The 21,821-nt window shown below is 28.3% G+C and overlaps 2 protein-coding genes across 7 annotated transcripts in view; both read right to left on the bottom strand.

The window, feature by feature from the left end:
- The window catches only part of LOC105143165 (Inositol 1,4,5,-trisphosphate receptor), a 50,595-nt gene extending 41,030 nt beyond the window's left edge, over positions 1-9,565 (bottom strand). For 5 of the 6 annotated variants that reach the window (XM_011051246.2, XM_011051250.2, XM_011051249.2 and 2 more), the window contains exon 1: positions 8,916-9,564. The gene's annotated coding sequence lies outside the window, so the exon portion shown is untranslated. Of the gene's footprint in view, positions 1-8,915 lie in introns of all 6 variants that reach the window. The other variant, XM_087407256.1, reaches the window with a different exon arrangement.
- LOC105143169 (importin subunit alpha-8) lies at positions 1,239-18,541 on the bottom strand. Its single transcript, XM_087407273.1, has 8 exons — positions 17,572-18,541; positions 17,072-17,398; positions 15,406-15,704; positions 15,053-15,308; positions 14,079-14,217; positions 13,496-13,860; positions 13,061-13,374; positions 1,239-12,856 (listed from the first exon to the last, which is right to left on the bottom strand). Exons 1-8 carry the CDS (start codon positions 17,881-17,883, stop codon positions 12,781-12,783), a joined length of 2,088 nt encoding a protein of 695 aa, XP_087263399.1. The 5' UTR covers positions 17,884-18,541; the 3' UTR covers positions 1,239-12,780.
- Positions 18,542-21,821: the final 3,280 nt, after the last annotated feature.

The raw sequence follows: 21,821 nt of genomic DNA, 5'->3' as shown, positions 1-21,821 counted from the left end.
TTGGATCTCATTCATAGAAAAATTCGAAAAAATAAAGCGTGTCTTTTTCTCTTTTTACAAACGTCAATGATAAAATAAATAAATTTAAGCAATTAGCGTTACATTATATGCCAAGAAAGTTCTTTTATTGTGAGATATGTAATTATTTACATAATTCTCAAATCTCAACTCGTGAGTAAACTCCTACTGTCTTTTTATTGAATTATCAATTTATCTATATCAACATTTTACCAACCAACCTTTACGCAAAAAAAATTCATTTATATAAATAAGTTCGAATATACTAACGTATAAAATATGAATTATTTCTGAGAGCATCATAAGCTGCAGCAAAATAAAATCAATAAAATTAGTTTTGCGCAAAAGTATATGAAGATCTTAGAAACATGTTTTAATAAATAATTAATACTGTTTTTAAATATTTTATAAACATCACAATTAAAATTAATATTTTTTTTACTGTAAAAATGTGAGATTATTTCACTCGAATTATAATAATATTATCACTAATTATCACTAAAATACACATTAAACGCTATAATATTAAAAATTATTAATTATCATAGTAATATTAAATAAATAATATTATTTGCACTATATTATTATTGTGTACTTTTAAAAACAATTTGTATATTTATTTTTTATGTCAGACATTTACTAAAAATGATACTTCATTTAGCTTATAAATAGAATTACGGATATAAATCTAACTCAAAATACTAAATCGTGGAAAATTAACAGCGGAAATCGACAGACATTATAGATTGTAAATGACTGAATGTAATAAGAATGTATTACCACACACATATAATTTCTTAATACACACTCATTACTAGATAAAGTTCATTTTAACATCACATCGCTATAAACGCTATTTAATACGTAATTCTATTTATTTTCTTATTAGGTATGGCATAAAAAGAAGTTATCATTAAACGTTTCAACGCAGGCATGTTAAAATGTTGTTTAAATGATAGCTACCACAAGATGATATATGTATCGTGTGATATACGAAAATCTCTTCAACTCAATATCATGCTACATGCTGCTACTTGTTTCAACAAAAATTCAGAAAACATAGAAAAAATATGTCTGCTTTTTCCATTTATTCATATATTTATAAAATTTTAATATATTCTTTTAGACTTCGTAACATTATCACGTTCTTGTTTAAGTGATACATGTTCCAGTATTGGATTACTATGCAATAATATTATGCTATTCGTTAGAATTACTAATTTATTAAATTTTTTTTGGTTTCGTATTTTTTTGAAATTCATACTATATTGAAATAAGTTCGATGCTTGATCAATTTTGCTATTGAAATTCTACAAACAGAATATACATTCCAGTATTAGACTATACTCTATAGGATAATATTATTCTATTACTAATTATTAGAATTAATTATTACTAATTATTAGAATTAATAATTTTAAATCATTTATTAACTTTTTCTTTTCCACTTTCGTTTCTTTTTTTATTTCATTCATTAAATTTTGCCATTGAAATTCTGTAAGCGTAAATTTTAATTTTTCATGTTTGTATAATATATTGTAAAAATATCAGCGACTGTATGAGTTGCAACAAAAACGTTTACTCCGTCTTGGCGCCAAACGATGCAGTAGTTGGACAATAAACCGCCAATTGACTATCAATATCGTCTAATAAAACCATATCAATGCATAGCGGTATATGTGCATGAGGACATGCAATTCTATCTACTCAACCGCTATTTGCCGAATAAAACATTGTTATTAAACGACGACATTTAATATAATCCCAAATATATTACGCACTGCATAAAAATAAGTGTAGTTTTTCTTAACATAAAAGTTCTCGTATTGTTATAAAAATTATATCTGTAATCAACTTCACTAATTATCGTACTGAAGAAAATTCAAATCTAGAATAGAAACGTCTGCGGATTCATATTTACTTTTAACTTCGTTCAACAAATAATAGATTGGAACAAAAGTATATAATTTATTTGTATCGATTTTTAAAGGGAGTTATGAGCAATCAAAATTAAAATGCTCCTTTTATTTAATCCATGATAACTCAGTAACAAAAAATCTTAAGAACATTTTCAAAAAACGATTTTGTAGGGCAAACTTTAAGCTTTCATGAAAGTAAAAAATTTTCGCAAGTTTTTTTCGACACATAACAAGCTCACAAAGTGGAAAGAAACTCCTATTTTATCCAGCTCGTAGTTTTCTATATAAAAAAAATTATCAAACTCACAGAAACTAAAAAGACATAGTGACTTTTTGAAAGTAGAGATTTTAAACTTTAAAATCCTTACTTTTAATTTAAATTTCATTCCTTTTTAATAAAGTTCTAGCTGCTTAAATTAGAAAGTTCATAGATTTTTGTTCCAATGAAAACACTCAAGAACGGCAGAACTACGAAAAATGCTACTGGAACTATCATTGTTTTTTAACAATTAATAAAACGCTGTGCTAACTTCACAGAACATCCTAATTGTTTGTAAGAAAATTATATTTTATCGTTTATGAATATATATGATTTACGCACTAACACAACTGTGGAGGTTCACATATAAGTATTTTATTTGTATTGCAGCTATAAAAAAGATTTCACGATTATAGCACGGAATATTACCATACATATATATTATCAAGAAGGATGGATTGCAATCGTAAAAACTTTTTAATAATAATCTACAAGAACGTTGATATTAAGTCGCGAAGGTTCCCTGAAAGAAATCGAATAGCTAATAAATATTCTTATTTAAATGTCGTTCCGTATATCGATAAACTGATCGTGATATTGGCAGAGAATCAGAAGTACACTGAAAAAAAATTCCGGTTATCTCAACTAGAATTCTAATAAATTTAACCAGAAAATTCTGATTCGTCCATTTTCCATCAGAATTACTATTTAATCCAACCAGACCATTTTCTCAGTGTAAGTATCTCTTACCGGCTTAATTTCAACCATCAATTTCTTAGCGTATGATACACTTGCTGTCAATTCGTTTTGCTTTCCTCAAAAGATGTAATTTACGCCACCGCACCAGGTGCAAACAGGCTTGCATTCCAGGGTCGTCAGTATGCAATGCGTCAACTGGAACTGAGGTTCAATCTGACGCATTACGGCCTACGACATACCTTGACCTCGGATTACCGGAGTGTTCCTAAAAGCCATGCGCAGTGTCTAATTTCATGCAAGAGAATAGCAAGTGCTCAAGATGAATTACATAAGAACATTCTCACAGGAAAGGTATATGTTACAATCGACAAGATCCGACAGAGTTTCATCCTCGCTGGGAGGATCGTATCTCCGCCGTGACTTTCAAAGAGATCGACACAATTAATTGTATTACGCCAATATAATTTTATCGCGTAAATAATTCGTCCAATATCGACTTCAAGACATAAATACTGTCGATTCACTGCGTTATGCATCCGGATGCATTATGCATATCGACGAGAATAGTATCAACGCGCTCGTTGAAAAAAGAAGTTCCTTTCATTTTTTTGTCTCTTTCAAGATTATTTTTGAGATCATACGCCCTGAGTGTACAACAACTGAAGACGCTGCCCTGATTAAAAAATGAAAGCCAGTAAGAAAAAAATATCAAAGCGCATTGTACTGAAAAATCTAATTTTAAACTTTGTTAGACGAGGTATATTTATTTATACAGTACGATGTCCTTTCCATTTGAAAATATCATCTTTGAATCTCAACGCAGCCTTGAAGTCATAACGCACGAATGTGTGTCGCGCTAAAAATATTCCCAACTGACAAAATGCAGAAAAATTGTCCGTCTTTCATGTATATATCATATCCTCCGTACCACCTTTTGCGGACGTCCCATCCTTGTTAATGCATGACGTAAATGAAGTTACGTATTCGATGTTGAGTCGTGAAACATTACATTGAAACTACCATGTTTCCTTAAGATTAATTTGCATCTTCTTACATTAAAAAAAAAAGTTTTTAGTATTTGTGATTATAAATCGCACGGTAAAATAATTATGGTTGAAAACTCCATTTTTATAGTTATTACTGCTACATTAGTAATAATAATTATATTTATATAATTACATTTTTCGGGAATAATCATATATTCGTCTTGATATAGAACTATAAACATATTTATTACTAACATTGCAGTAATAAGTATAAAAATTGGAGCTCCTAATTATAATTATTTTATTATATGCAATTATCATACATATCAAAATCTTTTCTCTCAGTATAACATTTAAAATATAATATATGCATTGCACACGAATACAACATCTGACGCAACGTAATTAAATTCAATTAATCTTTTACGGAGCATATAAATTTTCGGAGCAAACGAGAGGACTATTATTTTTATCGTACGATACAACGCAATACTACCTATTTAATTGATTTCGCGGCCAGGTGTTTGACTGAAACACACAAAACATCACTCAATATACTCAAACCGGACATGCAAAGAAGGAAGCAATTCGCGCGATGTCATTAACCCTTGTGGATTCACCAAGCACGTTTGACCCACTCCAGTCGGTCAACGAAGTATTATATCCGTTTTACGGGGAATTCCCGTGATAAAAATCCGTTGAACCCGCTGTCCCCGGATACGTGCAATCGATATTCGAAGACCCTGGAAAATAAGGTTGGCATCTCTTTCAAAAGAAAGATAAGCGCAATTTCGTGTTATTCGAAGTCTTTCTCGTCTAAGAAAAATTTTATCGTTAAAAATACAATACATAAAGAAAATCACAGTGGATCTGCTTCCGAGACTGGCAGTCTTCTATCTCATTATGTTCATCATTATCTCGCGGGATATAACGAGTATCATCAGTATTTTCTCGAAAAAGATACTGCTCTTTCGAAACGTTGATTAACCGCACCAAGCCATGCATCGTTATGCAAGAATAGTGTTATTAACGGAAGACGATATTTTGTATGTGATACGATATCAAAAATAAGAACCGTGTCATCCACGAAGAGCGGCATTATCTCTGTTAAAGCCAATTGATTTAACACTAATTGCGAGAACATTTGGTGGGATATACGTGCTGTATTACCTTTTAAGCAGCAATATTTCACACATTTTCATTGAAACGTGAATCTGAAGGGCAATTAAATCACGATTTTTTTGTACATTTTACATATTTTACTATTTTACTCTGACTCTTCATAAGAGAAAGGTTGATTGCCTCATGAAAAATATTACCATGGCATTTGATTCGAACTTAAATGTATAAATTCATTGCGTATTAACTAATTACTAAAGATGACTAATTGCTAAAAGTCGAACTATGTACACATGATAATGTAATATTGTAAATATATTGAAGTCTTATTTATATCGTATTGCGTAATTTTAATCGCGCAAATTCCCGACTGCTTGCCTTTTACTTTTTCTTGTTTTTTTATTTATTTCGATTTGATTACGTTACTTAGTTTTGTGCTATTTCAATAAGAGTATACGAGATGAGAAATACAAATTATCGAGACAACTCGATCGAGGGCATCGCTTCGATTTATTTATATTTAATAAATGCATTTCTTAAAAATGCCATTCTAGTTGGTAAGCTTTTGTTTTTATTTTTACGCTTCTACTTTTTTTTTCAAAAATTCGAATATGGTAAAGGGGATGAAAAAAATCAATCTCGTACGCGATTCTTGGCATTCAGCATTAAACGTGACCGCCCCAATGCTCCAGTTTTCATTGACACGTTATCAGGAAAACTAGCAAGGAGCTATTATAGCAACCAAACCCACAACTGAGCACCCGATGATGAATGCAAACTGCAAATGTTTTTTTTACTACACTCGCATGCGAAGATTTCACGTACGTGTCGAGTTCGACGGGTCTAAGGAATCACGTACGTGATAATAAACGTGTCGAAAATACTGCGTATAAACGGAAATGCGCACTTTAAATACCACTCTCTTTCTTCTCTTCTCTTTTCCTGTTTATCGCAATTCTTTAACTTGAGAAATGTATCCTGTTATGTAAACAATATTTCAGTATTGTTTTTTTTTTTTTTTTTTTTTTTATAATAAATTCAATCACTCGCACATGGAAAGAATAGTTTTTTGCTAAAATAAATAACAAACTGTTCTCAAAATAATAATAAATAATAAAGTAAATTGTTCTCAAAATATATAATAGTTAGATACAAATATAGTTAGATCTGAATATAACTTTATTCGGATCATCAAAATAATTATGTAGAACATTTAAGTTTTAATGACGAAGCTAATAAAAGTTTTAACATTCTAACAATTACTTCTAAAGATTATTGTAATATATAACTAGTGTCGAACAATTATTTTAATGGTCCAAACAAAATTATTTTTCTCTATCTATATATCTAAAAATTTTAGACTTTTCAGTAAACTTCTTTTCGTACATTACACTGAATTAATACATATTAAAAACTGCTTTATAAAGTATCTAAATGCAGTAATATAATATAATCAATTTTTAATAAAACGATATTGCACTTATATAAAATGTCTTTATGTTAAATAGCGTGTTATTATTAAGCATTTAATCTTTTAAAATATTTATATACTTTTACATTTAACTTCGCCAATTGCATGATAGTTGCTTTTAATGCATTAATTCAACGTAATGCAAGTGATCGAATTCGTTATTATTTTCGCTGAGACTTGCATTTTCAAGCTAGATCCCCTATACTCTGAAACGTTCACGTAAAAATTAATACACACGTATATACACTTTCTCCGATGTTAGGTTTGAAAATATTGACACGCGCCGCTCGCCTCATTGCCAAGAATTTGAAAGTGAGATTTAAATACCAAATTTGAAAGACCAAGTGTTGCCGAGTCGATCGATATCATTTATGTCCCGACCTGCTTTGAGATGAAAGATGAACCATTTCGTTTTTCTACCTTTTCTGCCTTATTTTGAGTGCACACACGTCAGCATTTTCTCTCGCGGAAGAACAGATAGGAAACGATTTCGATGAGAGGCTTAAAGATATAAAAAGTAAAGAGAGAAAGGAAGAAAAATGGACACTGAAGATGGAACAAGGAAAATCATCCGGTTTCGATAATAACAGATTACTTTAATTTCTATTTATAGCTTACTTTTTATCCTAGTCAGAATTATTTACAACTATCAAAAAGTAAAGAAAAATAATCTGAAAATTAATAACATTCAAACCCCAGGTGTCATAAAAATTTCAAGAAGAAGTTCAAGTGTAATAAGAACTTCAATAAAAATTTCAAGAAGTTCAAGTAAGATTATTATTTTTGACAACTTTGAAAATTCGAAGCTTTGAAAAAGATATTTGTATAAATAGAAAAAAATGAAAATATATTCATAATATACATATATTCGTGAATATATTGTATACTTTTTAAAATATATTCGTTACTATTATATTAACTATTAAATTAATAATTGTATAATTTTCTTCGATGCTTCGAAAAGTATTAAAAATTCGAAACTTCGATCTTCGAAGATGATGTCGAAGTTTCGAAACTTCGAGGTTTGAATGTCGAAGCCTTCGAAGCAAATCAACAGCTCTATAATAAAGGCAAAAAAGCCATCGGAATTAACTCTAATAGCTCCCATTTTTTATCATTTTCTACTACTAAGGCTTGGTTCTATCAATGTAAGATTAATTACGGTTTAAGTCACTTTATCTTTTTCTAATTCAGTTTCTGATTAGAAAAAGATAAACAGTGACTTATGCTCATTTTTACCAATTGTAAATTAAGTTTAATCCCGGTTCTTACTCTTCATCTTTTTCTAGTTCTAAATTTTAAAAAAAGAAGAAGAATAAATTAAACCAAAATTAAAGTGAATTCACATTGATAGAATTGGGCTGAAACTCCTTTATTATTAAACGCTACATTAATTATTACATTATAGAAAATTTATTTTACAGAAATATAATACTGTTTCATCTTTTATAAACTATTTTCAAAATTTTGTAGGTAAAATATATAAATATATAAATAAGAGAATTGCGAGTTAAAACATTGCAGAAAATACAATCAGTAAAATAAATTCTTATGATGTTAAAAGAATCTTCTTTCCCAATAAGATTGATCTTACAATTAATGATAGATAGTATAATCTTAAAAAAGAAGAATAGCTCAATTTTCAATCTCTAATATCTACTTCTACCAAATGTAAATTAACTTTAATTTCAAACCAACTTAATCTTCATCTTTTTCCGGTTTTAACAATTAGAAGAAGATAAGCAATCAAACAAAGATTAAAGTTAATCTTACATTGATGGAACCGGATCTAAGAATCAGAAAACGATAAAACAAATCAAACCGAGATTAAAATTAAATTACTGATAGAAAGAGACATCGCATCTCACGCGATGTGGCATAGAGCGAAGATACGATCCGATGTTCGACACATTGTTCTTGTCGTCGCTCGCTCGCTCGTTCGCGAACGCCGGGCGTCGGACGCGTCATTAGCGAGCCGATGACGGCCGGGCGTGCGGTCGCCGTGGCCAATGAAAGCGCCGGCACGCATCTCATTACCGATAATCGAAAGGCATCGCTCGACTTAACAGCCGACCGCGTAGACTCCAAACCGTGGAGAACGACGAACGACGGCGCGGCGTTAGCATCGTGCGTTCCGTATCGTGTCGCCGAGGAGTTTTAATAAAGCGCCTCGTTCGCTCAGAAATCATCAAGCGAGGAGTATTTTTACGCGGGCAATTCCAAACGTCGCCCCGAGGGACATTTGAGATTTCCTTTAAATTTTTTCCTTTTTTTTTTTCTTTCCACTTCCGCCTGCGGAGGAGGAGAGACAAACGGAAGGCGCAATATATCGCGAAAAATCGAAATTGCAGCAGAGAAGTCTGACACCTTGTGGAAACGCGCGTCAGCTGCGAATGACGAGAATGCGGAGAACAAAAAAGGCAATGCAAAAAGTGTTTACTCACTTCCTCGCGGCGACGGCGGCGGCAGCGACGGTGGTGATGGTGACGGTTCTCGGCTGCTCGCTCAGCTCCGCGCGCTGTCGATGAATCGAGAATATCGAGATCGCTTCTCTGGAATATTGCTAAACGCTGCGAAATTGCTGCAGGTCAGAGTTCGTTTGCTCTTAGGTACTCTCGTACGTGCGGGAGGCGAAAACACCGGTGGCACTTCCGTCTCCCGACGTCCGCGCCGAGGTCCGCGGCTCTTCCTCGCGGTGGGCGGGCCGACAACCGGTCGATCGCGGAAGCTCCAACTTCTTTCTCTTCCTCTAGTAACGTAAAACTCGGGCAAGTGTGCGCCGTGATTCACCGATCCGATCTGCGCGAGGAAACGTGAGCGACGATAAAAATCAACGACTTACAGACGACTTACGGCGACGATCGGCAATCGGTGAATTGATCGCGCGCCACGCGAGTAACGTGTTTACAGATATATGGATATGTATCTATCTCTCTCAGCGTCGCTCCTGCATGTCTGCCCGCGGGCAGCAAGCCGCCAAGTGTCACTGGCACGTAGGTACGGCGCCGATCGAAACCGCGAGATGTTGACACGCGAAATGCGAGACGACATCCACATTGCACGGTGGTCCCGACACGACTGTCCGACTGCCGCGCCTCGCGGCCTCATGTCGTCCCTCGTCGCGCGAGCGCCCGCGAATCTTTGCTCTGCCAAGAATTATCTGTCGGTCAACAAGAGCACCGTTCGTTCTACCGATCAATCTCAAGCTCTTATCGCGGTCGATACCGATTAGAAAATACCGGCTGACGCTAAGTATATTTATGAAATGTTCGTGAAATCTCAAAATAATATTCTAAGTAGGGATTCATCGGATATCCGGAAGGTATTCGATATCCGGTATTATCCATTTTTTTACTATTCGACCGGCTATTATTAATAGATATTCGGGAATACATCCGATTTAATATCATTAGATTGTTGATTTTTTTGTTATATAAATGTTCTACAAATAAGTATGCATATTCATGATGCTATAATATCTTATACATTGTTGCAAAATTACAATCTTTTTTTTTTATTTTTATTAAGCTTTTTTTTTTAGAAGACACTTGGAATTTGATCGAATGTCTGGAAAATGTCGGATATCCGATTCGAAAAAATTGCCTTTTCGGATATACGATGGGATATCGGATATCTGGATATCCAGTAATTTTACGATCCGATGCATCCCTAATTCCATATAATCCAGAATGTCCCGAAATATTTTCAGAATGTAAGAACAACATTTAAATAATCATTAAATATTTTATTCATCGTTACATATTCGGAGAATGTTCCATATAATGATGTTCAACGTAACAGTCCATATGATTTCTAACATACATTAATATGTATAAATATATATAAGCATATTTAAATATTTATAAACACTTATAATCCTATATACATGTCCATACATATTCAAACATCCCTCTTTCTTTTGTAAAATTACTTATTACTTTTTTAGTGTAATAGAAATAACAACAGTAATGTAATAACATAAAAAATAATTAAATGAATAATTTTCGCATTGTCCAGAAAAAAAAACAAGTTTGGAAAAACGGTAAAAAAAATTGCTTATATATACACAATTATACATAATTTTATTATAATTATACATAAGTAATTTTTTTACATTTCTTCAAACTTGATTTTTTTCTTGATTTCTTGATCATTACTGAAAATGAATGTCACTTTTAATGTTTTATTGATATTTAATATCAAATTTGTAACATTATTTGTAACAACAATATCTCTGACTAAAACAAAGAACATATACATACATTATACATACATATACGTACTGATTTAATAAAATGTGCAATAAAATCAATAAAGCATCAATAAAAGTAACATTTTGACAGTGATTTGAATTCGTCTTGAAGACTCCTAATATTATCAAATATGGAAACAAAATTGTATGATGTTATTTAAAAAATTCAGAATGACTTTAATTTTCTTATAACTTTTTAAATTTTTGTATCGCATTGTAGCCTATATAAAATAAATAAATACTCACTCTTCAATCTTTTTTTTAACTGACAAATCGTGCGTACTGTTACGCTGAACACTCTATATATATTCTGTAAAATTATGATTCTCCCAGAAATTTCAGATCCGGACTATTTATGTAGTGTCAAAAACATATTCATTTGCATTTATTTGATCCAGATAGTAAACTGTTTTTAATTTTTTTTTTATTATTTTTAAATGCAATCTAAAATTATTTGTAATTTTTTCTTATTTAGAAAAACATACACACACATAGCTCAGTATATTAAAAAAGTAAAAAAAAAGAAAAACCTAATATTTCAACGCTGACATAAAAAGATTTAGTATTTTGTAATTAAATTTTTTGTATTTAAATAATAAGACTGATTTTCAACGTTAGTGTCGAAAATACAAAATACTTTCAATCTTTCGTTTTGAAATATAAAATACAAAATATTTTTATGTACTACGCTAAAATACAAAATATAAAATATTTCATGTGCATCACTAAAATATACAATACAAGATACAATGGTTACAAATATCATTTATTAAATGAAAGTATATATTTTTTTATAGAAAAATATTTCAAATACATGCCCAGCTCTAAATGTCCTCGATAAATCGTGGAAAAGAGCAAGTAACTACGAAACAGAGTTGATAAGAGATGATTTTCTTTTTGAAAATAAGACATTGTTTTTTTTTCAACATGTTTTTAATGCTGCATATACATGCTTTAAATAGTATTATAAAAAAATCATGTTTAAAACATGTGAGAAACGTTGATTAAACATGTTTTAAACATGCAGTTTGAAACAGTTTAAAACATGTTTAAAACATATACGATCGACCCTGCAAAATATTCGAAATACATTTTGAGGATATTATATGGAACTTCCTAAGGATTTTATAGGATATATTAAGAACATTTTTTACAGATTTAAAAAAAAAATTCTTAAAATAAGAAATGGATAAGATCATGTAGTTTTATTGTTTAAAAAATTACAAAATTAATTATTTAGTTCGCTGAAATCTAGATTAAAGACATACAATTTTTTACCCAAAAAGCAAGCTGTCATCATTTTGATGTCAATAATTTATCATGTTACAGATTGAAGTCATTACCTATTTAAGATGTAATAACGACGTCATCTTTTTATAAATTAATGAATTCATTGATTTATCCGTCTTACGATGTATTTACAACGTCATACTCTTATTAACTTATGACGACGAATAGCTGATCTATTGACGTACTAATTATGGCCATCAATAACATTATTATAGTAATCAATTAATCACTACAATAACATTATAAATTGATCATTATAATAACATTATTACAGGGATCAATTAATAACGTCATTTATTTATGTTAACAACATCAAAATAATGACGTATTTTCGATGTGAGTTTATGACGTTATGTAACTGTAACAAATTCGTCATTTTTAATGTTTGATTCGTCAAATTAGTCCTAAGAATGATGAATTAATGACGTCAAATAGATAGGCATATTTGGCTTGATATTTGAGTATATTATCTTGATATGTTTTTGATTTAACATACATTAAAACTATTCTATTTAATACGAACTTATTCTTATAATACACACTAAAGAATAAGATCATTATTCTTAAAACTGACTAATTCAATTGCTAAAGCTTAAAAAAAAAGAACTTTTGTCATGCTAATATTGCTAAAATTTCATTGACTGATAAATGTTCTAATTCATATTGTAAGCAGCTGTCATGTATAAATTGGAAATTATATTGACAAATTATTTAGCTTATAGTCTTTTAATCTGAGAAAGAATTCGAAGATGTTTCTATTCAGAAAATTAATTTGTTAATTCATTTTTCATATGAAATTCTTTCTGCCTTGATTCCTCTTTAATCGATAAGTTATTTTTTATCCTAAAAAAACATTTATTTGTTTTAATTAAATAATGATACGATTAAAATATCATTCAGTTGAATACAGATAAAAAGATTGTTTTATTCATGATATATTTTTTGTTTATATAGATAAAATCTATATAACAACCATCTACGAAAAAAAACAGAATTTTTCTAAATAAGCTCTATTTTCAAGAGCTTTAGAAAGTATAAAGTACAAACTTTTCTAGAAAAATATGTGTAGTTGAATATACGTCGTCATGATGATCTTGAATAGTTTCTATTTTATCTATTATTCCAGCTTCTTTAATCATAATAATAAATTTTTCTGTTTGTTCTACTTTCTGTGCAGCATGCAAGATTTCAGTTAGACAATCTAAGGCATTGATAATATTATTGTAATTCTCTACTTCCAATAAATTACACAAAGCTGATAACAAGCCGACATCTACTAATTTGTTCAAATGTTCAATTGATCCTACCGCTATTATATCCAATATAGTCCATGCAACTACATATTGTGCCTCTTCTGTTCCCTAAAAAAAAAAGAATTAAAAAATAAAAAATATATTAAAAAATGAATTTATCTACAAAATTCTTTATTGAAATATTTAAAACAGATGTTTGGCAAATTTTTTCGTGTATAAACATACTTACAAATTTAAGTATTTTTATCAAATGTGGTAATAAACCAGCATCTATCACACATTGGATTTCTTCTTTGGTATTAACCATTTTGTAGATTGCCGAAACAGCTTCCGCTACAATATTTTCGTCGATGAAACACTTTCGCAAAAAGGTACAAAGATACGACAAACCTCCAGCGGAAATTACAGCACTTGTTTTATAAGAATCACCTGATTCTACTATATGTGCAATTGTGCGCAATGCTGAAATAGAGATGTTTTTTGTCTGCGATATCAGACACTCTAAAACTTGCGGTAGAATGTTAGTTTTCAATAATGCATGTATGTTATCATCGCATCCATCAGTAAGGCAAGCAAGTATCCAGCATGTACCGGCTGAAACAAACAGCTTTATAGCAGCTCAAAATTACAACAAATTATATAATATATTAGGTGTTGGAATTAATTCGTAGCGTTTTTTAATGAAAGAATGTTATTTATTTCACATGAGCATTAAAAAATACATTAATGAAAGTACTTCCCATCACTTGTAAAACGCTACGAATTAATTCCAACACCTAATATAAATATAAAATAAAACGTGTATATCTTACAAATTATGTTTTCATTTCGAAGAGTAAATAGATAATTAAATACTGGTAGAATAGGTCTAATCCATTCAAGGGATAAAGGTGGATTCGACTTTTTACATAAACAAGTCATAGTCCTTACGATGCTGCACATGAATGCTATCTGCATATTTTATAAGTATCAAAATATTGAGAAATGATATTTATTTATTAAAAGAAACATAGATTTAAAACTTTATTTAACATAAAAACTAAGTGTATATTGCTAATTTTTATATTAAAAGTAAGTGCTTGCAATCATTAGCACTGTTTAATATTTCAAAGTAATTTCATAAAAACATGTATTATAGTATATAATTTCTTTTTTAAACACTCTTATTAAGATTCTATTTCTCTTAAATTATAATTAAGAAACAAATTTAATTATATTATATTTATTAAGTTATAATTTAATTAAGTAATAGGATATTATACTATTCTATTTTTAAATCAATACCAGACATAGTTTAATCATCTTCACTTTCTTGTAATAAAAATACAAATATAAACTATTAAAAATTTATTCATTACTAGTATCAACAATTAACTATTATTAAGTGCAATCGATTTAAAAATGTTTTTATCATACTAGATACATTAATTGCTCTCCAGTTTGCAAATAGTGTTTGTACATTCTCTAGACAAAATGAACAAAAATGTTGTTTCTGAGTATCAAATTCAAAAACAAGTAAGACAAATATAATTAAAGGATGTTATTAAATATATTGAGAAAAAAATATCTTAAATTTCAATAAATATTTATTTGAATAGTACCAACTAAATATTTATTAAACATATATAAAAATATATTTATTTGGTACAAAACATATTAATTTGATGTAACAATCACTTCTTTTTATTAAGTAAATATTTATTTATTGTAAGTAAATGTTTAGTTAGCAGTATTCAAATAAATATTTATTTGAACTATTTTTTTCTCAATATACAATGTTACTTACTGGGGTCTCAGATGTAATAAATTTAATCAAAAGGGGTAAAGCAGCATGATTAAGAGCGATATCACGTGCATAAGGTATATCTTTCGTTATATTTCCTAAAATATGCACTGCTTTTCTTGAAATAAAAGACACTGTGGAGTCAAATAGCTTCACTAATTTTGATATTACTCCATGTTTTATAATACTTTGCTTTTGTTTGAATGTACCCAAACTCATGCGAGTCAATACATGCAATATTTCCAATTGTAAGCGAAAACTGAATAAAAATAAAGAAATGATATCTTATTCCTAAATATATGAAAAAACAATTTTCTTAAATCGACAAATAATTTTTTCAGTTTTCAAATACGTACTTGCGACAGCTATCTACGAGTTCAATACTACGTGATACTATGTCATCTTCTATATTATTCGCATCATATATTCTATCACATATTAAGATTTTGTAATTCTGAATTGCCAATAATTGTAATGTTTCGTTTGATGAATATATGTACTTTACAATTTCTTCTATAGAAAGACGGGAAGTTAATGTAATATTTACGTTTAATAAATCTGGTAATACTTGATTCGTATCAAGATTTGACAATCGATCATCTTCTTTGGCTTTACATAGCTCTACTGATAATGTATCTTCATTTATTCGTGCCTCCTAAGAAATATGTAAACATAAAATATGTAAAATGTTTTGCATCTACTTATAGCGATTGTATTAAATAATTAAAATAAAAGATTAGGAAGTAACGTGTTATCATTTACATTACTTTTTTGTAACGGTAAAATATCGTTACATTTTTTTAGTAACGATATAATTCAACTATTACTTTATCAACTATTACTTTATTTAGTCTCTTTTTATCTTTATAACTATTTAATAGATCGTATTATTTTTCATTGACTAGAAATATTTTATAATAAAAATGTAAATATCGATAAATATTTTGTATCTTGGGCTACATTCTGATCTAATCATTGTCAATATTAAAAATCTGTAGAATATACATATCGTAAACTATAAATTTTCAGTATTGGCAGTAGATTGAAATGCACTCTTAATGAAACAACATTTAATTAATGTTTAAAAACAATGTTAAAAAATTTTTAACAAAATTTACATTTAAAATTACAATTATTTAATTTCCTAAAGGTAAGCGTATTATACATATAGATTAAAAATATATAATATAAATTAAAAAATAAAAATATTTATATAATTATCATAAAGACGTATTAAATATAAGTTTAATGTAAAGAAAAGCTTGCTATATAGATTAAATTAAATTTTTGAGTTTTAATATTAATATATATATATATATTTTTACAATTAATATTTATTATATTTATTAATATGGATTAATATTAATTATTAAATAATGTATTTAATTTCTAAACCTAATGTATCTTATTTTAACATTAGAAAAAAGTAACGAAAAGAAATATTGCTATTTTAAAAAATTAGTGACGAGTAACTTTATGTAGTAACATTCCCAATATCGAATTGTTTTAATAAATTATATATACAATCAAAAAGCATGCAAGCCGTTTATACATTGAGAAAAAAAACATAATTAGTTTTAATAAATATTTAATTCAATATTACCAATTAAACTTACAATAAATAAATATTTATTCAATAAGAAAAATTATTGTCCAATCAAATTAATGGTTCTTGTACTAAATAAATATATCTTTATATTTAATAATTAGTTTGCAGTATTCAACTAATAGTTATTAAAACTGATTATATTTTTTCCCAATACACATAAAATTAAATCTTAAATATATAAAACAGATATCGTTAAAATGTAACTTTTCATTTTTGTTAGACAGGGAATATGAATATTTTTATTAAATTAATAATGTAATTAATACCATACAATACAGATAAAATTATAATTTTATTTATAATATATTTTGCTTATTTAGAAAAACGTAAAATTTTCTATAATAAAAATGAAGTTCTCTACATAAATAATTTTTTTATTTGTGAACATTGAATAAATGTTTACAAATACAAACCCTTTGGAGAAAATACGCGTTGATTATAGCCAAAGATTCTGTATAAATTCGTTCATTCTTATGATATTGAAGATCTTCTATTTTATCTAATCCTCCAAATTTTTCGATCATAATGGCAAGTTTTTCTGCTTGTCCTACTTTCTCTGCTGCATGCAAGATTTCAGCCATGCCAATTAAGGCATTAATAATATTTAGACAATTGTTTGATTCAAGTAAATTACAAAAAGCTTGCAATACGCCAGCTTGTATTAATTGGATTAAATGTTGAATCGTTCCTCTAGTTATCAAGGCAATTACAATCCATGTGGCTATTTTTTGTGCATTTCCCTAAAATAAAATTATATAAATAATTATATATTTATGTACAATATATTCTTATCTACAATATATATCTACAATATATATAATGATATATTCTTTATCGAAATATTTAAAACAAGTTTGTGGCTCGTGTATTTTCTCGTGTATGCACAAGAATAGAATATAAGAAACATACTTACAAACTGAAGTCCTTCTATCAGTAGTGGTAACAAATCAGCATTCATTACACTTTGAATTCGATCTGTATTGTCCACCATTTTAAAAATTACCCAAAAAGCTTCTTTTACAATATCTTCCTCATCGATACACAAATAATATCGTAACACGTCACCAAGACGCGACAATCCTCCCGCGGAAATTACAGCATTCTTATGTGCATCATCACCAATTGTCACTATATTTCCTACTGTACGCAATGCTGGAATAACGATAGTTTCTTTCCTCAATATCAGACACTCTAAAAGTTTCGGTAGAATGTCTACAGTTTCCATTATTGCTTGTACATTATCGATAAATCCATCGGTAAGGTAAGAGAGTGTCCGGCAGATGTCGGCTACAACAAATAGGGATATTATAAATATTTAAAAATTAAAATAAATTATATAATGTATAAAATAACAATAAAATAGATAAAACGCGAATATCTTACAAATTACGTATTGATTTTTAATATTAAATAGGCAATGAAATACTGGTAGAGCAGGTCTAATCAATTCAATATCTATAGATATATTCCTTTGACATAAATTAGATAAAAGCCATGAAATGTTGTCCATGAATATAACCTGCATTGATATTTTATCAAAATCAGAAATATTGAAATATTGTCTACTTATTAGAAGAAACGCAGTTTTAAAATTCTACTTGACGTAAAAGCTAAACTTGTCTTGCTAACATTTATGTTAAAAAAAACTTACAAACTGTTATCATCGTATCTTTCAAAGTATTTTGATAAAAATATGTTGTAATTTCCTAGGAAATTTCCTAGGAAAAATACATTATTATTACTTGTTTATATATGTTTTTTTTTTTAGAAGAGACAGTGCAATAAAATCATAAGCGCGCTTTCAATTACCCAACACATATTATTAATTCATATGCTAATTACTAATAAATAAAAAACAAAACTAAACAAGAACAACAATAAATTAAAAACTCAAGAAATATTTCATTCCAATATAAATATATACTTCATATATATAAATTATGTAATAAATAAAAAAAAAATGATAAAAAATGATAAAAATTTACATTAGGGGAGCATCCTCCAATGAGACAACTAAAACCCGTTGGAGATAACTCAGCGTCATGACCTTGACAACATATGTCAAGATTGAGGTCATTGGGAAATGCTTCTCTAATGTAAATTTTTACTAAAAAAAATTATAATCTCACATTGTTATCAGATAAAATAAAATATTGTGAAGAAAAGCTAGTAATTCTTTGAAAAAGATTATTTAATTAATTTCTCTCAGACAGTAGATTTAGGATCTTAATTATCAAAAAATTTATAATAATTGTGGAATAAACAATTTCTTAATATATAATGAATTACTCTGTACTTTCGTATATAATCTTACTTCTTTATAAATAATTATTATTTAGTTTCTATAACAATTATTAACAAGCAGCTCAGTTTATTAATGCTAGTTACACATGTTTTGTATAATATATAATTCTCTCTTTCAAACACTCTCTCTCCATTTAAGTATTATTTTTTTAAATTAGTTGTAATTTAATTAAATAATCATAGTGTTACAAATATATATTACTACCTAAATATTCTAAACTAACGGATATAATTCGATTATCTTCACTTTTTTGCAATAAAAATAGAAGTATAATATTACAAAAATCATTCATTGCTAGTATCAACAATCAACTATTATCGAATGCAGGTGATTTTAAAAATATTTTGTCACACTAAACATACTAACGTCTAAAAAACTTGACAAGCACATTGAATATTCTTTCCTGATATATTATAATATTATCCTCTTTGAGACAACGGCGCAGACAACAAATTATTTTCGAGATAATAAATATCCTTTTTAATTTATATTTTTATTTCTTGATGGATAATAGTATATTAGGAAGGAATACTCAATATGTTCGCCAAGTTTCATAGAAATTGAGATAGTAGCTTCCCTTTCGGAGTTATATTGTCAATACTGACAATATGAAAGCAAGTGAGATAATCAAGAATGATATAATCAATAGTATCAAATATTACTTACTGAAGTATCAGATTTAATTAAATCTGCCAAAAGAGATAGAACATTATATTTAAAAGCATAGTAACATGCATATGATTTGTCTTTAATTATATTTCCTAAGGCACGCACTGCTTGTTCCGCAACAATAGGCGATGATTTAAGTAGTTTTACTAATTTTGGTATTACTTCACATATTATAACATGCGTTTGTTTGAATGAATTCGAAGTTATAATAGCTAATAGAGATGCTATTTGAAATTGCAAGGAAATACTAAATAGAAATAAGGAAATTATATCTTATTTATAAATAATTCATACATAAACAAACAATTTACTTAATTTGATAAATCATATTTCTGATTTTCGTGTACTAACTTGTCATTGTCTAAGAGTTTAATACAGCATAATAATATATCACCTTCCATCGTATCATTTATAGAAGGATTTTTGTTTCGTTTTAATTTTACGTAAGCTTGAATTCCCAGTAATTGTAATGTTTCATCTGACGAGTTTATGTAGTTCACAATTTTATCTACAGAAAGATTGGAAGTGGATGAAAGAGAATCTATTAGTTCTTGCTCCATATCAAGATTACGTTTAAATAATCGATTATCTTTTATGGCTTTACATAACTGCATTGCGTTATTTATTATTCGTTTCTTCTAAAAAATATATACATATATTATAAGTACGTATAAAATATTTCATACACATCTAGTAGTATATCCTATCAAATAATTGAAATATCTCAACATAAATTAAATATACAATAACGAAAAAGATATACAGTATATTAACATATAAGTTGAATCTAAAATATATGAAATATATAAAGAACTGAAATAAAAATGTTGACTGCTATAAATTTTTTATTTGAGTTCTATAAATTAGAAAATAATTTAATATACGCTTACTACATATGTGCTATTAAATTCAATCATATCAGATTCAAATTTTGCTATGTGTTTATTGCTGTCATCCTCTTGAGAAGACATTGTCTCGAAGATCTTGTAAATTTACTGCATAAATATTTAAAAAAAAAAGATTCAAATTAGAAATATACTCATAATGATAATGATAGATTAGAGTACAATAAGAGAAATAATTTATACATTTATCCGAATCTGATAGAATGCGTCTATAATTAACTTAATCAAAATTTACATTTCATTATGTGAAGAACTTTCGAATTATATTATAATACAATCAATGTATAAAACGAAAACATGATTATATGTTAAACGTTCTTATTTTCAAATTTACTTTCCATAACAAATATAATTATTTCTATAGATATCTAACAAATATATATAAATAAACATGACTAAAGTTTTATTTATATATCTATAAATAAATTGATTTCAAGCATATCTTTAGTAATTAGCCAGTGCAATAATTACCTGATCAAACTGCAAGTTCCCTTGCGTATGTTCGTGTTACTTGTTTATCTTAATGTCAATGACTGACAAGTTCGAATTCGTTGTTATTATCGCGTCATATACTAAACTCTTTATTTCGGATATGACAGCTAATTGAGTCTATTTTTGATGCCATAATAACGGAGTCTGTCCGATATTATAATCATATCATGATTAAAGTTTTTCTGAGAATCGAGAACACTGATCGATTTAAAACATCGTTAACATGCTGTTATCGATAAGATAACGTTATCGATAAGATGTGTTAATTTATATGCTAAAAAAACAGACTTTTCGAAATGAATCTTGTAATTAATAGCATTTATTTTAATTAAAAACAAACAAAATGCAGTTGTTTAACATTTTTTGAAATTGTTAAGCAATTTTGTTTAATATTACATTCTACTGACATATTATTATTTTTTGTAAAGTGCGTTTCTTTCTTTCTCGTTTTCTGAAAATTACAAGTTTTGGACAAAGTTTTGGTCGCATTTTACAAATCTGCTATTCATATCCTCATGTTGCTATTTTTCATCAGTGTGACGAGTTTCCTAACCCGAATAATTGCAAAATTTAATTGTCAAATTTGTTTGCTGTTTATAACAAACTATTTTCATGTGGGTATATACTGTCGCTGTCTAAGAGTTCAATGCAGCGTGATACGATGCCACCTTTTATCATATCATTCACAGTATTCCTTTCTCGATCTAATTTTCTGTAAGTTTGAATTGCCATTAATTGTAATGTTTCATCTGACGAGTTTATGTTGTTTGCAATTTTATCTAATACAGAAAG

Source organism: Acromyrmex echinatior, chromosome 6, assembly GCF_024713525.1.
Source record: "Acromyrmex echinatior isolate Ae372 chromosome 6, ASM2471352v2, whole genome shotgun sequence".
In the NCBI taxonomy this organism is placed as follows: domain Eukaryota; kingdom Metazoa; phylum Arthropoda; class Insecta; order Hymenoptera; family Formicidae; genus Acromyrmex; species Acromyrmex echinatior.
The sequence above is the reverse complement of the archived record's forward strand: the minus strand, read 5'-3'. Positions and strand labels throughout refer to the sequence as shown.

Excerpts from the sequence above, each read along its gene's own strand:
- LOC105143169 (XM_087407273.1), bottom strand. The coding sequence starts at position 17,883 with ATGGAAACTGTAGACATTCTACCGAAACTTTTAGAGTGTCTGATATTG. Across the intron at positions 14,218-15,052 it reads TTATTACATCTGAGACCCCA|ATAGCATTCATGTGCAGCAT; the intron begins GTAAGTAACATT and ends TAAAATATGCAG. Across the intron at positions 13,861-14,078 it reads TCGAAATGAAAACATAATTT|CCGGTACATGCTGGATACTT; the intron begins GTAAGATATACA and ends TGTTTGTTTCAG.